This window comes from Jaculus jaculus, chromosome 13 (genome assembly GCF_020740685.1).
Source record: "Jaculus jaculus isolate mJacJac1 chromosome 13, mJacJac1.mat.Y.cur, whole genome shotgun sequence".
In the NCBI taxonomy this organism is placed as follows: Eukaryota; Metazoa; Chordata; class Mammalia; order Rodentia; family Dipodidae; genus Jaculus; species Jaculus jaculus.
Genome location: NC_059114.1, coordinates 8,812,315 through 8,832,211, shown reverse-complemented (window position 1 = coordinate 8,832,211; position 19,897 = coordinate 8,812,315). Strand labels below are relative to the sequence as shown.

The 19,897-nt window shown below is 43.3% G+C and overlaps 1 protein-coding gene across 4 annotated transcripts in view; it reads left to right on the top strand.

The window, feature by feature from the left end:
• Ttc28 (tetratricopeptide repeat domain 28) overlaps nt 1-19,897 on the top strand; it is a 589,332-nt gene that overhangs the window by 6,897 nt on the left and 562,538 nt on the right. The window contains exon 1 of one of the 4 annotated variants that reach the window (XM_045132337.1): nt 5,323-5,439. The exons of 2 other annotated variants lie outside the window; for them this stretch is intronic. In XM_045132337.1, coding sequence (XP_044988272.1) covers nt 5,380-5,439 — 60 coding nt within the window. In that variant the 5' untranslated portion in view covers nt 5,323-5,379. Of the gene's footprint in view, nt 1-5,322; nt 5,440-13,970; nt 14,010-19,897 lie in introns of those variants that run through there. One more of the 4 variants, XM_045132338.1, reaches the window with a different exon arrangement.

The following is a 19,897-nucleotide window of genomic DNA, read 5'->3' as shown; positions in this document are numbered from 1 at the left end:
CATGCCATCCCCGCCATGGCGGACTCGACTTTGAACTGGGAGGTGAAATAGCCCACTCCTCCTTAAGGTGCTTCTTCTCCTTCTCCTTCTTCTTTTTCTTTCAAAGTAGGGTCTCACTCTAGCCCAGGCTGACCTGGAACTCACTCTGTAGACTCAGGGCGGCCTCGAACTCATGGCGATCCTCCTACCCCTGCCTCCCGAGGGCTGGGACACCCGGCTTAAGGTGCTTCTTGTCAGGTATTTGGTTATAGCCGTGAGAAAGTAGCTGATACAGTTGCTGTATGTATGGGCTGCCTGAGAATGTATTTGGAGGTATTGTTTTGTTCAGTTTTTTTTTCTTTCGAGGCAGGGTCTTACTCTAGTCCAAGCTGACGCGTGCACCACCTTGTGCACATGTGCGACCTTGCATGCTTGTGTCACCTTGTGCATCTGGCTTATGTGGGACCTGGAGATTTCAACTTGAGTCCTTAGGTTTTACAGCCAAGCACCTTAATCACTAAGCAATCTTTCCAGCCTTAGATTTAATTTTCTTTCAACATAATGGAGGTCACGTTTCAAAAAAAACTTTTTATTGATAATTTTCATATATATACATAATATATTTTGCTTATAATTGTCTTCTATTGCTGTCTTTTGTCTCCCCTCTGGCATGCCCATTCCTCCTTCCAACTAGTCCCTCTTCCATTTTGATGTTGCTTTCCCCTTCCTCCACCAATCGTGTTGTTATGTTGATTTGTCTCAATATTGTACAGGTGACATCAGCCACTATGAGATCCTGAATGTACCAGCTACTTTGTGTTCAGGAGACAGTGTTCCAAAGCATTCTGCATCCTCCTATCTTTACATTCTTTTTTCCACCTTTTCCAAAATGTTCCCTGAGCCTTGGAGGATGTGATAGACTTGTCTCATTTGGTACTGAGAACATAAATGTCAATTCATATCAGCACTTGGAGGAGTCTTGAGTCTCCCTAGTAGTTACTGTCATGTGCAAAAAGGAAGCTTCTCTAACCAAAAGTGAGAGCAGCACCAATTTATGAACCTATGAATAACTATTTAAAATGCTTTATTTTTATTTATTATTTGAGAGAGAGAGAGGCAGGTAGAGAGAGAATGAATGGGCATGCCAGGGCCTCTAGCCACTGCAGAGGAACTCCGGACACATGCACCACCTTGTGCATCTGGCTTACATGGGTCCTGGGGAATCCAGCCTGGGTCCTTTGGCTTTGTAGGCAAGTGCCTTAACCGCTAAGCCATCTCTCCAGCCCACAAATATTATTTAAAGGACAATTTGTTGGACACATTAAAACAGTAGTAGCTAATTCCCTAGGGGCCTGTGACCTTCCTAAACAGAGGCTTTTAATACCAGACATGAATTGTCTCCTATGGAACAGGCTTCAAATCCAATCAGAGAACAGTTGGTTACCCCTATAACAATTGTGCCATTATGGCACAGGCTGGCACATCTTGCCTAGCTGGCTTATTGTGTAGTTTGCAGGGACCAGTATTGGTTAAGACTGTTGATGGCTTTTTCCCTCTAGCAGCCTGCATAGCTCTTTCCATCACTATGACAGCTAGTCAGTAGGCAGGAGGCTTCCAGCTCAGCTCCAGCTTGAACTCTTAGTTTTCTGCAACTGATGCCTGTACTGTCTCTAGTAAAAGGGTCTTACCATACAATTCTGGTAGGCCCCAAGAGCACTGGCCTATATTTTTTTCATGGTGGGTAGGGGAGACTTAGGTTTTTTTCCCCCTGGCCAATAACTAATTGGAAGGTTTCCCATCACTGACACTGGGATTTTCTTGTAACAACTTATGGCTAAAATTATATTTTTAAATGATCTAATAAAGAAGTATGTTTTCATATGCCTTATATTGTCTTTAGTTTTTTTTTATGTAAAAGTAACGATTTAATGACTATAAGCAAGACAAAGGAATAGAATTTTGCTTTTTGGTCTTTAGTTTTGACTAAGCCTCTCCTGACCTCTCTCCTCTCTCCCATCCCACCCCCAATCCCCTGAGACCTTTCCATTCTCACTGGAAAAGGTTTACTCACCTGTTATTTTCTCCTAAAACCTCCCCTCTCTTCCCTGCTTATGGCCACATCCTAGCTTCCTGGACTCAACAACTAACACTTACTCCAGCTTACATACAAGTCTAAAAATTCAATGCTAGGATCCACATATAAGAGAGAAAATAGGCATCTCTTTATAAACCTGAGTTATCCCACGTAATATAATATTTTCTAGGTCTATCTGTTTTTCTGCAAATTTCATGATTTTGTTTCTCTTTACAGCTCAATAAAATTCCATTGTGTATGTATCACATCTTCATTATCTGTCCATCAGTTGATGGACAATCTAGGCTGATTCCATTTTCTAGTTACTGTGAATAAGCAGCAGTAAACATGGATGAACAAATATCTCTGCAGGAAATTGTAGTGTCCTTAGAGCATATGACCAAGAGTGGCATAGATGGGCCATATAATAGATCTATTTGTTAAGTTTTTGAGAAACCTCCATGTGATTTTCATAATGTCTATCCCAGTTTACACTCTCACTAGTAGTGGACAAGGGTTCCTCTTTACCTACACCCTGGCCAGCATTTGTTGTCATTTGATGACAACATTTTTTATTATTTACTTATGAGAGAGAGAAAAAGAGAGAGAGAGGGAGGGAGGGGGAGGGAGGGGGAGGGAGGGAGGGAGAATATGAATGAATGGGCACACCAGGGCCTTGAGCCACTGCAAATGAACTCCAGATGCATGCACCACCTAGTGCATCTTGCTTATGTGGGTGCTGGGAATTGAGAGCTTATTTGGAGGTTCTAGCAGGGGAGCACAACTACTCCCATGCCTTTGACTGAAGACTGGTCCTTCTCTATTTGGGGAAGGTCGTCCTCTTTGACTGAGGGCGCAGCTTTGGGAGGGACATGCATGGAGCAGTGAGGGAGGAAGGAGACACTGCCGAGCCAGCCAGATCAGCTGAATCAACCCTGGCGATCAGTGGGGTTATAGATGTAGCCAGGTTGCCCTCATATCCGGTACTGGAGAATTGAACTTAGGTCCTTAGGCTTTGCAGGCAAGTTCCTTAACTGCTAAGCCATCTCCCAGAGACCCCTCCTTCTTTTTGTTTGTTTCTCTTTGAGGCAGGGTCTCAATCATACCCAGGCTGACTTGGAACTCTCTCTGTAGTCCCAGGCTGGCCTTGAACTCACAGAAATCCTCCTACTGCTGCCTCCTATGTCCTGAGATTAAAGGCATGTGCCAGCACACCTGGTGACAAATTTTTTGATGATAGCTATTCTGATTGGGGTGAGATGGAATCTCAAAGTAGTTTTAATTTACATTGCCCTAATGGCTAAAGTTGTTGAACATTAAAAAATATATTTTTTCTTTTTTTAAAAAATTTTTATTAGCATTTTCCATGATTATAAAAAAAATCCCATGTTAATCCCCCCCCCACTTTCTCCTTTGAAATTCCATTCTCCATCATATTACCTCCCCATCACAATCATTGTTAAAAAATATTTGTTATCCATTTATATTTCTTCTTTTGAGAACTTTTTATTCAGTTCTATACCCTATTTTGTAATTTTAAAAAAGATTTTTATTTATTTATTTATTAGAGACAGAGAGAGGGAGAGAGAGAGGGAGAATGGCATGCCAGGGCCTCTAGTCACTGCAAACGAACTCTAAACGAATGCACCACTATGTACATCTAGTTTACGTGGGACCTGGAGGATTGACCCTGGGTCCTTAGGTTTCACAGGCATGTGCCTTAACCACTAAGTTATCTCTCCAGCCTATTTTGTAATTTTTAAAAGATTATTTGAGTGCTGGAGAGATGGCTTAGCGGTTAAGCGCTTGCCTGTGAAGCCTAAGGACCCCGGTTCAAGGCTCGGTTCCCCAGGTCCCACGTTAGCCAGATGCACAAGGGGGCGCACGCGTCTGGAGTTCGTTTGCAGTGGCTGGAAGCCCTGGCGCGCCCATTCTATCTCTCTCCCTCTATCTGTCTTTCTCCCTGTGTCTGTCGCTCTCAAATAAATAAATAAATAAATGAACAAAAAAAAATATTAAAAAAAAAAGATTATTTGAGAGAGGGAGGGAAGGAAGAGAGAAGAAGGAGGAGGAGGAGGAAGAGAAAGAGAGAGAGAGGAGAGAGAGAAAGACTACCTCTGGACCTCTTGCTGCTGCAAATGAAATTCAGAATCATGCACCACATTGTGCATTTGGTTTTATGTGAATACTGGGGAATTGAATCCTGGCTGGCAAGATTAGCAAGCAAGTGCCTTTAACCATTGAGCAATCTCCCTAGCCCCTCAAATCCCATTTTAAAAGTCTTTTTAAAATTTTTTTTCATGAGAGAGAGAGAGAGAACTGGTGCACCAGGGCATTCAGCCACTGCAGTTGAACTCCAGAGGCATGCGCCACCTTGTGTGCACGTGTGACCTTGCGCTCTTGCGCCACCTTGTGTGCACGTGTGACCTTGTGCTCTTGCGCCAACTTGTGTGCACGTGTGACCTTGCGCTCTTGCGCCACCTTGTGTGCACGTGTGACCTTGCGCTCTTGCGTCACCTTGTGCGTCTGGCTTGAGTGGGACCTAGAGAGTTGAGCATGGGTCCTTAGGCTTTGAAGGCAAGCACCTTAACCACTAAGCATCTCTCCAGCCCTCAAGTCCCATTTTTGATTGGGTTGTTCGATTTTTTTATTATTTAGCTTTTATTTCCTTTTTCCAAAATCTATAGTTTTTTTTTGTGTGTGTTAAAATTTAATTTTTCCTGTACATCTCTGAAATCTATAGTTTTATTAAGACAAAAACTGACAGTATGGTATGAAGCTTACATTTAAACAAAATTTTCAGACATCTAACACATGCCTAAATTGATTTAACAGTGTAGTTTTAGATGCAGGTCTAGACATTACCAAGAACTGATGGATCTCATGATTTAGGACAGTGCATTTTGGGTATCAGTTAATCTAAATATTTTATTTTGTGTTTTCAAGTGAACCACTACCATAATATGAAAGTTAATTATCTCCTGAGACCAGGGCTTTTGAAGTATTCAACACTTGAATTGACTCAATGAAATTTGTGCTGTTAGTGACTAGACTCTGCCAATAAGTTTCGGAATTCAAAGTTGAAAAAACAGGTTCTAAGAGCTTTCCACTGTAAGAACAGGCTCTCCTCTGTCACCCTCTGCCCTTCGCATAATGCTTCAACCAGTGGCTTAGATGGACAAACTGGTATTTATAACTCCATGATCAGAAAATAAAGGGTATTTTTTTTCCCTCCTCATTTCAGTATTAGCACCTCTGAGGCACAATGATCTGCCTGAATATACTCTTCAATTAAAGACTTTCCTGCTTCAGTTTTCATCTTTAAAATGGCAGCTTTGGTTAACTTAGGAGCTGGATTTCTCCTTTATGAGCCACGTGAAGTTCAGGTAGGGTTTTCAGCTCTTTATATATCTAAGATATTAATCCTTTATCGACTTTTATCACTGGCAAGAATTTTCACAGCACAAGTGGGAGATCATTGGTGCCCTCTTGAGTGAGGCGAGGAAGGTTGCTGAAGGGAATCCGAGCACTGGAACTCAGCACAAATCCTAGCCCCAGTGGTAAATTGTCTGTACCTGCTGGGTGAAGGGAGGAGATTCTTGAGGAGAATCCCAGTGCTGGAACTTGAATGTTGGATCCAATCACAATACTGGGTTGTGTATGCTGGTGTGCATTGAAAGGAAGTAGATTCCTAGAGGGATCTGACTGCTGGAACTGATTCGTCCTGTTCCTAATATAGTAGTCCTAGCCACAGTTTTGGGTCACATGTGCTACCATGGGGCAAAGGGAAGAGGATTGATTGCTAAAGGTAATCTGGCTGCTACAGTTTATGTGTACTGGTCCCAGTCTGGTCCTACACCAGTCAAGATCCATATCTGCTAGGTGGTGATACACACCTTTAATCCCAGTCCTTGTGAGGCAAAGGTAGGAGGATTGCTGTCAGTTCAAGGCCATCCTGAGTCTAGAGTCAGTTCCAGCTCAGCCTGGACTAGAGTGATATCCTACTTAAAAAAAAAAAAAAATCACAAAACAACCCCTCCCCCGAAAAAAAGATCCACTTTCCAAGTAGTTCCTCTAATATTTTGATGTCATCATTTTTCCCCTTCTGTTATACAGGTCTTGTGTAGGTAACATCAACCACTGTGATGCCTCTTGTGTCTGGAAAACTATCAAAAAGCACTCCTCCTCTTGTTTTGGCTCATATTCTTTTTTTTTTTTTTTAATTTTTTTTTCTTTGTTTATTTATTTGAGAGCGACAGACACAGAGAGAAAGACAGATAGAGGGAGAGAGAGAGAATGGGCGCGCCAGGGCTTCCAGCCTTTGCAAACGAACTCCAGACGCGTGCGCCCCCTTGTGCATCTGGCTAACGTGGGACCTGGGGAACCAAGCCTCGAACCGGGGTCCTTAGGCTTCACAGGCAAGCGCTTAACTGCTAAGCCATCTCTCCAGCCCTTGGCTCATATTATTATTATTTTTTTTTGGTTTTTCGAGGTAGGGTCTCACTCTGGTCCAGGCTGACCTGGAATTAACTCTGTAGTCTCAGGGTAGCCTTGAACTCATGGCGATCCTCCTACCTCTGCCTCCCAAGTGCTGGGATTAAAGGCGTGCGCCACCACGCCCGGCTTTGGCTCATATTCTTTCTGCTACCTCTTCCTCAGTGGTCTGTGAGCCTTGAAGGGTGTGGTAGAGGTGTCTTACTTAGTGTGAACATACCACTGTCATTTCTTCTTAGCCCTTCGGTGAGTTTTGAGTCACCACTGAAAAGATAAACTACTTTTTTTTTTTTTCAAGGTAGGGTTTCACTCTAGTCCAATCTGACCTGGAATTCACTATGTAGTCTCAGGGTGGCCTTGAACTCACAGTGATCCTCCTACCTCTGGTTCCCAAGGGCTGGGATTAAAGGCGTGCGCTACCATGCCCAGCTCAAGAAACTTAACCAACAGTGAGAGTAGCATTAATATATGGGCACAAACATTAGTGTTCAGAGGACAGTTTGGTGGGCATAATATATCTATGTAGCTAGACAACAGTAGTGGTTGCCCCCTTAGGGCTTATGATCTCTCTAGCCATAGGCTTTTGATTATGTTTTTCAGTACCAGGCAGGAATTCCTTGCCATGAAGCAGCCTCAAGTCCAATCAGAGAGGAATCGATTTCCCTTATAATAGACCTGCCATGTCCTGACTGGCCAGCTGTAAGGCTTACAAGGTCCACTGCTGGTTAAGACCATTGATAACCTTTCTTTCCACAGAGGCTACATAGCTCCTTCCAGCATCCTGACAGCTGCTGGTCAAGAGGGAGGAGGCTTCCTGCTCAGCTCCAGCTTGATTTCTCAGTGACCTGCAACTCAAACATGCAGAGTCTTCAGCAAAAGGGTCTTACTTTGTAGTTCTGTCACACTTATTCATTTTTAGGCAGGTGCTTCCTATATAGTCAAGGCTGTCCTGGGACTCACTATACTGTAGTATAGGGTGGCATTGACCTCACAGCAATCCTGCCTCAGCCTCCAAAGTGCTAAAATTACAGGCTGGTGTACCATGCCTGCCTCCCAGTCCTTTCTCTCTTTAAATTTATTATTATTGTTTTTATTTTGATACAGGGAAAAAGATGCAGAACAAAAGGGCAGTCTGGACTTTACTTGTTTGGAAGATGCATGGTGGGCTGCATCTTGTGAAGTACTCTGTTTTCCCAAGGTTATGCATGTGGTGGTATAATAGGGAGCTATCTTGAGAAGACTGAGCCTGACCTTCCATCTTTGAGAAACATAAGGCCCATGTTTTTCTTCCCCTGGAACTCAGAAAATATTGCCACTCTATCCCTGCCAGCATGTCTGTGGCCCAGTATTAGACTCCACCAGAGCAATCAAGTCTGTGAAAGCATTGCAGTGTTGTGAGAACTACAGAGAAAATGAGATCCCCACACTTTGACACAGTATATACTGTGTCAAAATACACTAATCTCCACCACAGAAGTAGCAGGGAAACTTTACTACAATATTCATTTGGAAAGATATTCTACATTTTACAATAGTCTGTTATCCATGGACACATCAAACAAAACTCTTCTGTAGTAAAAGTGTTCACATGAGGGTTTTTACATATTCAGATCTCAGTTGAGAACTACAAGAAATATGAAAGCTAGGGAACATGACTCCTCTAAAAGTTCATAATTCTCTAGCTACTTCGAAGGTTTTGAGGTGAATACAATACCAAAAAATTCAAATGAATGAACTTTTAAAATGATCAGTGAATTCCAAGAAAATACAGAAAAATATTGAATGAATTAAGGAAGAAGACAGAAAACATGAATGAAAATTTGATACAGATAGATGTTTTGAAAAATAACCAAATAGAAATCTGGAAAAAAAAAGGGCCTAGGAAACCCTGAAACTCAGTGGAAATCCTTACTAATAGGCTAGATCAAGCACAAGAGAAAAGGTTTTGGCTTGAAGAATATAATAAAAAAAATATGAACAAAACACATAAAACCTTTGGGACCATATGATTAACAATCAAACCTGTGTATTTTTGGTATAGAAGAAGACTCTGAAGTATAGATTAAAGGCACAGAAAACTTATTCAATGGAGCAATAGCAAATTCCCAAATCTTCTGAAAGACTTGAAGCTACAGGGGACATTTAGAACCTTAAACAGACATGACCATAAATTAACCTCCTTGCATTATGTTTAGTATATGTGCATGACATGAATATAGAACAAAGAAAGAATATTGATGCTATAAGAAGTACCACATCACTTATGAAAGCAAACCTATGAGAATGAAAGGAAATTTCTCCACAGAAAGTCTGTAAAGTCCAAGAGGGCAAAGGTAATACATTTTAAGCCCTGAAAAAACATAAATGTCATTTTTGTAGATCACTGTGTTACGCAGTTATCCTTTCAAATCTAAGGAAGTGAAGGCTTTCCAAAATACACAACCCTCTTTCTACCCATGGGGCTCGGGGAGTAGCTTCTTTGGTAGGGCATTCACCTATCATGCACAAAGCTATAGGCTAACTCTCCAGCATAAACTTGGTGTACTGCCACATGCCTGGAATTCAAGCAATCAGGAGACAGAAACAGGAGGATCAAAAGTTTTGAGTACCTGAGTCCAGACACTCAGGGACCATGTTAAAGCTATCAGCTGTGATGGGCTCCTGTAATCCCAGCTTGCTAATGGTAAGATGGGAGGCAGAGACATGAGAAGTTCCTGGAAACTTACCAGCAGCCTGGCAAATATGCCAGTGAACAAGAGCAAGGGATTGCTTCAAATGAGATGGAAGGTGAGGACTAAATCCTGAAAGTTGTCCTCTGATTGCCATGTGCATGCTCTGACATGTGCATGCCTGCCCTCACACACAGGAATTCACGTAGAACATACACACAAATATGGTGTTTGAATGTAACATTTTCCCAACAGCCTTCTGTGTTTGTGATTAAGCCCATACTTAATATTCTGCTAATGGAACATTTGGGAGGTTGAACCTTGCTGGAGGATGTGTTTTGCTTGGAGTGTTATAGCCCAGTCTTGCTTGCCCCACTCTGCTTGCAGTCACTAATTGCTCTCTGCTGATGTGAAAATGTGATGCCTGGCTGTGTGCTCCTGCCATGCTTTCCCTGCCATGATGAAGCTTCTCGTTGAAAGTGTAAGCTGGGGGCTGGAGAGATGGCTTAGCAGTTAAGTGCTTGTCTGTGAAGCCTAAGGACCCCAGTTCAAGGCTTGATTTCCCCAGTACCCATGGAAGCTAGATGCACAAGGTGGCATATGCATCTGGAGTTCATTTGCAGTGGCTGGAGGCCCTGGTGTACCCATTCTCTCTCTCTCATCTGTCACTCTCAAATAAATTAATTAATTAATAAACAAAATTAAAAAAAAAAAAGAAACTGTAAACTGGAAGTAAACCCTTTCCTTCTAGAAGCTGCTTTTGTTTGGGCTTTTGTCCCAGCATCGAGAAAGTAATTGCTAGAGTAGTGTGCATAGAACAGTTGCTGGTAATAGATCTGACCATGTCTTTTTTAGTCTTTTGGAACTGGTTTGTAGCAAGTATATGGAAGAGTTTTGAACTTTGGACTATAGGAGCTCTGCAGAGGTCTAAGCAGAGCTTAATAGACTATACTGACAAGACTTTGAAAAACCAAAATGCAGGCAAAAGTGTACACTGGAGTCTTGGTTTATGAGGTTTCAATGAGGAAAAAAAGTACTTAAGCAGGCAGAGTGGCTCACGCCTTTAATTCCAGCACTCGGGAGATAGAGGTAGGAGGATCACTATGAGGTTGAGGTCAGCCTGAGACTACACAGTAGATTCCGAGTCAGCCTGAGCTAGAGTGAAACCCTACCTCAAAAAACAAAAAAAGCTGGGCATGGTGGCACACGCCTTTAATCCCAGCACTGTGGAGGCAGAGGAAGGAGGATCGCCGTGAGTTCGAGGCCACCCTGAGACTCCATAGTGAATTCCAGGTCAGCCTGGGCTAAAGTGAGACCCTACCTCAAAAAACAAAAAACCAACCAACCAACCAAACAAAAAAACCACAAAAAACCATAAATAAATAAGTACTTTATTAGGAGCTGGGTTAGAGACAGTTTGTATGATATTCCAGCAAAGAGGATGGTTGCATTATCCCTTTGTCCTTAGTACTTAAGCAAAGTTGAATTGAAAAGTAATGGACTGGTCTACTTGGCAGAGGTAATACACATAGAGGAGGAGGATATGGAATACATAGAGTTTGGCACAGGAAGAAACGCACACCACTTTCAGGTCCCAGGCCCATAGCCCAAAGCTTCTTCAGCTGCAGTTAAATGTCCACCATTAAGGATGGGCTGGCTGCTCTGCATTGGGATCATTGGAAAGATGGCCTCAGAATAAACCTAAGCCATTGATGGCTTCAAGCTAGTTGGAGTTCTGATTCTTTTGAAAGGAAAAGGCTGGAAGGGAGAATGTGATAATGCAATTTTCTGTTCTCCAGTGTCGGCCAGCAGGGGCTGCTGCAGCTGTGGTCCACGGTCAGGCTTCATTCCCACCTGGCAGAGGAGGCTGGGAAAGTCAGCCAGGCGGTGCTAGTTTTGGAGGAGTAGGAGGCATGCTGGGGAGTCGGAGGACCCAGAGGCTGCTGTGTCCAGGGGCCAGAATGCGAGCTGAACAACGGAAGGGGTAGAGCTTGTTAGGCTTTTTGGAGCCCGGGGCATCTCATCGAGAGTCCAGGATGCCAGATGCAGAGCTGTATGTTTGCCTCGCTGGTTTTCCATCTTGTCTTTGTCCAGCCGTCTTTCCTTGTTACACCCCCATTTCTCCATTTTGGAGTGGGAGGTTTACTTGCTATCACTATGTGCTGGAAGCAGATAACTTTCTCTATGTCAGTAGATAAGTGTTTATTACTACACTATTCACAGTAGTCATGATACGGGATTAGACTAGATGTGGTACATATATACATGATGACATTTTATTCAGCTGTAAAGAAAAATGAAAGTATAACACAAGAAAATGGATGGAAGCCAGTCATGGTGGTGCATGCCTTTAATCCCAGCACTCATTTGGGAGGCAGAGAGGAGGATTGCGGTGAATTCAACGCCAGCCTGAGACTACATAGTGAATTCCAGGTCCGCCTGGGCAAGAGTGAGACGCTACCTCAAAAAACCAAACAAAACATAAAAAATGGATGGAACTGAAGCTTCATCATAATAAGTGAAAAAACCCAGTCTCATAAAGAAAAATACTGATTTGGACATGGTGGTGCACGCCTTTAATCCTAATGGGAAGGAGGATCCCAGCCTGAGACTGCAGAGTGAGTTCCAGGTCAGTCTGGGCTAGAGTAAGACCCTACCTGGAAAAAACAATAACAACAAAAAATGTCTCAGATTGCCAAGAGTTTGAGGCCACTCTGAGACTACATAGTGAATTCCAGGTTGGCCTGGGGTGGAGCAAGACTCTACCTCAAAAAAAAAAAAAAAGTCTCAGTGAAAGTCATTTCTTTGTGTGCTGACCAAAAACTTACTTTAGAAAAAATTGCAGGAGGGGCTGTAGAGATGGCTTAGCCCTTAAGGCACTTGCCTGCAAAGTCAGTAGACCCGGGTTTGATTGGCTAGTACCCATGTAAAGCCAGATGCACAAGGTGGTACATGCACCTGGAGTTTGCTTGCAGTGGCTGGAAGGTCTGACATGCCATTCTTTCTCTCTCCCCCCAACTTCTCTCTCTCAAAGAAATAAAATTAAGATATTAAAAAAATTGCTGGAGTCTTTCTGCATTTCATAGTTGGAAGTTCTGCCTGTGTTCTTTATATGTACACACACACACACACACACACACACACACACACACATATTTCAAGGTTGGGTTTCACTGTAGCCCAGGCTGACCTGGAATTCATTATGTAGTTTTAGGGTGGCCTTAAACTCAACAGCGATCCTCCCACCTCTGCCTCCCCAGTGCTGGGAATAAAGGAGTGCGCCACCACACTTGGCTATTTTTCATCTTTTAATCATATTTACTTATTTGCAAGCAGAGAGACAGCAAGAAGAGAGAGAGAGAGAAAATGGGCACACCAGGGCCTCTGGCCACTGCAAACAAACTCCAGATGCATGTGCCACTTTGTGCATCTGGCTTATGTAGGTACTGGGAAGTCGAACCTGGGTCCTTGGGCTTTGCAGGCAAGTGTCTTAATTGCTGAACCATCTCTCCAGCCCTGTTTTAATAGTTCTATTTTTTTTTTTTTTGTTTAGTAGAGATAGAGGGAGAAAGAGAGAGAGAAAGAAGGGGCACACCAGGGCCTCTAGCCACTCCAAACGAACTCCAGATGCATGTATCACCATGTGCATCAGGCTTACATGGGACCTGGAGATTCAAACCTGGGTACGTAGGCTTTGCAGCATGTACCTTAACTGCTAAGCCATCTCTCCAGCCCTTGAATTGTTTTTGACATGTAGATCCTCTCTAGGACATTGATCCACTTTCAAAATTTTTTTTAAAGCTGGTCGTGGTGGCGAACACCTTTAATCCCAGCACTTGGAAGGCAGAGGTAGGAGGATCACTATGAGTTCAAGGCCACCCTTAGATGACCTAGTTAATTCCAGGTCAGTCTGGGCTAGAGTGAGACCCTACCTTGAAAAACCAAAAATATTTTTATTGAGAGAGGGAGAAATAGAGAAGTGTGGGGGGTGAGTATGGGCACACCATGTACAACTTTATACGTATGGTTTTATGTGGGTACTGGAGAATTGAACCATAGCATCAGGCTTTGCAAGCAAGAACTTTTAACCACCGAGCCATCTTTCCAGCACTGATCCTCTTGTTCTCTGGGGAAGTATGTACCTTTAAAAATATGTACTGTATTTATTTATTTATTTGAGAAAGAGGCAGACAGAGAGAGAGAGATAATGGGCACACCAGGGCCTCCAGCCACTGCAAACATACTCCAGATGCATGTGCCCCCTTGTGCATCTGGCTTATGTGGGTCCTGGAGCGTCAAACCTGGATCCTTTGGCTTTTCAGGCAAACACCTTAGCCACTAAGCCATCTCTCCAGCCCCAAGTATGTAACTTTTATTTTGACTTTACTGTGCTCACAGTTTAGATTGTCTGGAGTCTCAGATGGGATTTTGAACTCTTGAACAGTGTTGGGATTGTTAAAGACTATGGGGACTTTTAAAGTTAGACTGAACACATTTTACATCAGGTATGACCATGGGTCTACTGGGGGCAGGGGTGGAATGTGGTGGTTTGAATGTAAACTGTCCCTCATAGCCTGATGTGTTTGTATGATTAAGCCTCATACTTAATACCCAGCCGGTGGAGGCTTTTGGAGGTGGAGCTTGCTGGAGGAGGTGTGTGGTGTATAGCTCAGCTGTGCTTACTGCACTTAGCTTGCTCTTGCTTCTTCCTCCCTGCTGATGTGAAGATGTGACGACCAGATGTCTGCTCCTGCCATGCTTTTCCCACCATGTTGAAACATCCCTTCCTAACGGTAAGCTGGAAATAAACCCCTTTTTTCCAGAAGCTGCTTCTGGTCAGGTATTTTGTTCCAGCAATGAGAAAGTAACTGCTAAAAAGTTCAGGCTTTGGCTGGAGAGATGGCTTAGCAGTTAAGGTGCTTGCCTGCAAAGCCAAAGGACCCAGGTTTGATTCCCCAGTACCGATGTAAGCCAGATGCACAAGGTAGCACATATGTCTGGAGTTCATTTGTAATGGCTGGAGGCCCTGGCATGCCCATTCTCTCTCTCTTTCTGTCTGCCTTTCTTTCTCTCAAATAAATAAAATAAAAATAATAAAAAACATGTTTAAGCTCGTCATGGTTCATAGTGAGTTTGAGTTCACCCCATCCTGGGATACATGAGAGACTGTCTCAAAAAAAAAAAAAGGTCCTAACATTCTACACATGGAAGGAGAGAGCACAGGAAAGAATACCCTGAAAAGTAGATAGGTGAGAATTATGAAAGAATCAATTAGAAAAATAGTAGGGATTAGCATATCTTTCACTAATAATCCAAATGTGCTGGGTCAGTGGTAAGTGTGTGCAATTCCACATTTAGGAAGCAGAGACTAGAGGATTACCATATGTTTGAAGCCAGCCTTCATAATGTGTTCTAGGTCACCCAAGGCCACATTTTTAAATTTTTTTTTATTTTTTGAGGTAGGGTTTTACTCTAGTCCAGACTGATCTGGAATTGACTATGTAGTCTCAAGGTGGCCTTGAACTCACGGCGATCCTCCTACCTCTGCCTCCCAAGTGCTGGGATTAAAGGTGTGCAACACCATGCCTGGCCAGGGCCACATTCAAAGACTTTGCTTCATCTCTTGCCAAAAGAAAATCTTGAATGTAAACTGTCTTAATTCTCCAATTAAAAGATATAAGCCGGGCGTGGGAGGCAGAGGTAGGAGGATCGCCGTGAGTTCAAGGCCACCCTGAGACTACATAGTCAATTCCAGGTCAGCCCGGGCTAGAATGAGACCCTACCTCAAAAAAACCAAATCAAAAATAAAAAGAAAAAAAAAAAAGATACAGGCTATCCGAATTAAAAACCAAGGTCCAATGTTTGCTACCTGCAAGAAGCTTACCTGATTAGTTAAAAAAAGAAAAAAAAGTGCACAGACTGTAGAAGTAAGGAAAATGACATTCAATGCAAATGGCATCTAGAAGTAGCCATAATATCTGATGAATTCAAGCCAAAATTTTCATTTTAAGTATCTTGAGAGAGAATGGGCTTTTCACAAATGAAGTCCAGAGTGCCTGTACTACTTTGTGTATTTGACTTTACATGAGTACTAGGGAATTGAACTCAGGCTGGCAGGCTTTGCAAGCAAGTACCTTTAACTGTTGAGCCATCTCTCCAACCCTCAAGCCAAAATTTGTCAAGAGACAAGTTATAGGAACAATATATCAAAATAATACATTTATTGTACAATTTGCTGCACATGGTTTTATAAAACAAACACTACTGGGCATGAGGGGACAGATAGGCCTCAATACATTAATAAGGGGTTGCTTCCTTGCCTTACTTTTACCAATATTTAGGTCATCCAGACCCTCCAAAAAATAACAAAAAAATATCAGAGTTAAACTGCACTGTGGGTCAAGTGGATTTAACAGACATTTACAGAATATTTTATCCAGCAATTGTAGAATACAAATTTTTTCCAGCAGCTTATGGAACTTTCTCCAAAATAGGTAATATTTCAACTGCAAAGCAAGTCTTCACAGGTACAGTATTTTGTGTGTGTGTGTATAGTTTTTTTTTTTTTTTGAGGTAGGGTCTTGCTTTAGCCCAGGCTCATGTGGAGTTCACTATATAGTCTCAGGACTTGAACTCACAGCAGTTCTCCTACCTCCGCCTCCCCAGGGCTGGAATTAAAGGCATACGCCACCACACCCAGCAGAATTTTTTTAAATCCAATTTTTAATGAAGCCAGAAATAAGCATGAGGAACTACACATTATACACAAATGTGCTGGTGGTTTGAATCAGGTGTCTCCCATCAACTTGTGTTTTGAATGTTTTGGTCTCCAGGTGGTGGCAACTTGGGAGGTGGAGCCTTGTGTCATTTGGGGGTGGACCCTGAGGTTTATTAGCCCCTTGCTTGCCAATGCTAGATCAGCTCACCCTCTATTCATGGCAAGTCTTTCTCTTGCCATCATGAAGCTTTCCTCCAGACTGTAAACCAAAATAAATGCTTTCCTCCTGTGAGCTTCTTTTGGTTGGGTGCTATGTCTCATGCAGGAAACTGCCACAAACATAGAAAATTAACAGTACTTTAAATTTTTGTTTGTCTGGTTATTTATTTATTTGAGAGTGACAGAGAAAAGAAGGGAGAGAGAGAGAGAGAGAGGGAGGAAGGGAGGGAGAGAATGGGTGCGCCAGGGCTTCCAGCCACTGCAAATGAACTCCAGACTCATGCGCCCCCTTGTGCATCTGGCTAATGTGGGTCCCGGGGAATCGAGCCTCGAACTGGGGCTCTTAGGCTTTATAGGCAAGTGCTTAACCGCTAAGCCATCTCTCCAGTCCCCCTTTTATTGGTTAATTTTTTATTTTTATTTATTTGAGCAAGAAAGAGGTAGAGACTGAGAGAGAGAGAGAAAGAGAATGGGTGTGCCAGGGCTTCCAGCTGCTACATATGAAATCCAGACTTATGTGCCACGTTGTGCATATGACTTATGTGGGTCCTTGGGAATCAAACCTGGATCCTTTGGCTTTTCAGGTAAGTGCCTTAATTGCTAAGCCATCTCTTCAGCCTAACAATGCTTTCAAAAAGTTTGTTCCTTATGAGTTTCAAGTCCACCCCAAGTCACAGTGAAAATTAATGAGCTCAAGATTACTGTTGTCACATTTATAGTACATCTCAGTGTTGTATGGATGATAAACAGCAGCCATTTGTGATAAAAGATAGAGATCCAAACCAACTGATTTGTTAACAATTTTTCCATTTCTATTTTTTATTTGTTTTTATTTATTTTATTTTTGGTTTTTCAAGGTAGGATCTTGCTCTAGGTCAGGCTGACCTGGAGTTTACTATGTAGTCTCAGGGTGGCCTCAAACTTATGGTGATCCTCCTACCTCTGCTTCCTGAGTGCTGGGATTAAAGGTGTGTACCACCATGCCCAGCCTTGTTTTTATTTCTTATTTATTTGAGAAAGAAGAGGGAGGGAGAGAGAGAGGGAGAGAATGGATGCAATAGGGGTTCCAGCTACTGCCAACAAACTCCATTACATGCACCACCTTGCACATCTGGCTGACATGGGTCCTGGGGAATTGAATCTGAGTCATTCAGCTTTGCAGGCAAGTGCCTTAACTGCTAAGGTGTTTCTCCAGCCCAATTTTTCCATTTCTAAATCATCCTTAAAATCATATGTGGGGAATTCCATCGGCTGTGGGAGTGGAGAGCCCTCAGCTATCCCACCTCACCCCCCGGGAGGAGCATCTGCCTCAGGTGGCCACCGTCACTTCCAATGTCACCAGCATCTTGAGTAGCCAGGGGCAGTTGAGACCCATGGCTAAGCTGGGAAGCCGGGCAGGACAGGCAGGGGCACCAGTGCAGGGACAAGATCATCACAAAGAAGATTTTGGGAACAGTAGAACGGTTCAATGCAAGGAACAGGTATGGTTTCATCCATGGAATGACACCAAGGTTGAACACTAGACTGCGGTAAAAAAAGAACCCTGCGGAGAACCTTTGCAGCGAGGGAGACAGGATGTGGAGCTTGCTGCAGCTCCGGCTCAAGGCAGTAAACATGCAGACATCTTCATGGTCTGGGTCCTCCATGATTGTGAGAGGGGCAAAGAGCAGAGGATCTGAGAGTGCCCCTAAAGGCCAGGCAGCGGTTCCTGCCTCACCGTAGCAGAGATCCCATGGGCTTCCACCATGGTGCAGGCGGAAGTGATGGAGGGTGCTCACAACCAGCCACAGAGCACGATTCTGCAGGCCTCTCGTCAAAGAACTCCTAGAGAGATGGCGTTGAAGAGGACAGCGACCATCAAGGTGACACCCCAGGTCAGTAGCAACTTCAGTTACAGATGCAGGCGCCCAGAGAACCTTCCTAAACCACAAGGCGGCAAAAGAGACAAAAAAACCGATCCACCAGTTGACAGTTCATCAGCTCCCGAGGCTGAGCGCCCCGGTTCACCATCCTTACTGTCATCCCATTTAGGAATGAAGGTGAAATTCCTGCAATAAGAAGTGGGCAAAAGATTAGCGCTGAGACCTTACGTGCTTGCTTTGTGTCCATTGACCAGATAAACTAGTACTATCTCTTTGTGCAGAATGTGGCTTTTATTGCTTTTACCTAAAGGTATCTCTTTTTGGTAATAACAAATGTGTTTTTTTAAAGCCTGCATTTTCTCAAAACACCTTAAAAGATTTTAAAAATTGTTTCGTATCTTGCCAAGTTGAGACTTATTTATTTATTTCAAGGTAGGTCTTCCTCTAGCCCAAGCTGACCTGGAATTCACTATGTAGTCCCAGGATGGCCTCAAACTCACGGAGATCCTATCTCTGCCTCCCAAGTGCTGGGATTAAAGGTGTGCACCACCATGCCTGCCTTGATACACTTTTGAGTGCTCAGTGGATCAGAAAAACTACAAACCATACTCCAAACCAGCAGAAGGAAAGAAAGATGATCAGGGCTAAAGTCAGTGCTCTAGAGACCAAAAGAAAAACACAAGATCAGTGAAACAGAGTTCTTTGTAAAGAAACAAAATTGTCAAATGGAGCAAAAGAAAGAAGGCCCAAAGTAACACATTTAGAAATGAAAAAGTTGGCCCTTGGGGGTGGGTGTAGCTCCATGGTAGGATGCTCAGCCAGCACCCATGTGGCCCTGGATTCTATCCCCAACACAGAAAACAAAAACACAAGGGAAGCCAAAGGGGGCTGCTATACAGATGCTACTGAAACCCCAAGAATCATTAGGAATTACTTTGAAAAATGGGCTGGAGAGATGGCTTAGCGGTTAAGGTGTTTGTTTGCAAAGCCAAAGGACCCTGGTTTGATTCCCTAGGACCCATGTAAGCCTGATGCACAAGGGGGCGCATGTGTCTGGAGTTCGTTTGCAGTGGCTGGAGGCCCTAGTGCGCCCATTCTCTTCCTCCCTCTCTCTGCTTCTTTCTCTCTCTTGCAAATAAGTAAATAAAAATAAATAAATAAGCAAAACCAAAAAAAAAAAAATTATGCTACACCACATTGGAAAACGATTTTAATTTTTGTTCCTGGGAAAGTGTCTCACAGTGCCCAGGCTGGCCTGGAACTATGTAGCTGAGGAGAATCTTGACCTTTGACCCTTCAGCATCCACCTCTCCAAGTGCTAGAAGTACCTGCGTGGAGCACCTGCCTTACATTGGGAAACCTTTAGAAAAAATGGCTAAATATGAGCTGGGCATGGTGGTGCACGTCTTTAATCCCAGCACTTGGGAGGCAGAGGTAGGAGGATCACCATGAGTTTGAGGCCAGTTTGAGACTACATAGTGAATTCCAGGTCAGCCTTGGCTAGAGTGAAACCCTACCTCGAAAAACCAAAAACAACAACAACAACAACAAAAAAGGAATCAAGGACTTGAAAGATGGTCTGGCTAGTGGTTAAGGCACTTTTCTGCAAAGGCTAAGGACCCAGGTTCGATTTCCCAGTACCTACATAAGCCAGATGTACGAGGTGGTGCATCTGGAGTTCATTTGCAGTGGCTGGATGTCCTGGCCCACCCATTCTCTCTCTGTGTGCCTTCTTCTCCTCCTCTCTCAAATAAGTAAAATATTTTACAAAATTGAATGGTCTGGAGGGATGGCTTAGCAGCTAAGGTGCTTGCTTGCAAAGTTAAAGGTCCCAGGTTCAGTTCCCCAAGGCCCAATTAAAGCCAGTTGCATAAGATGGTGC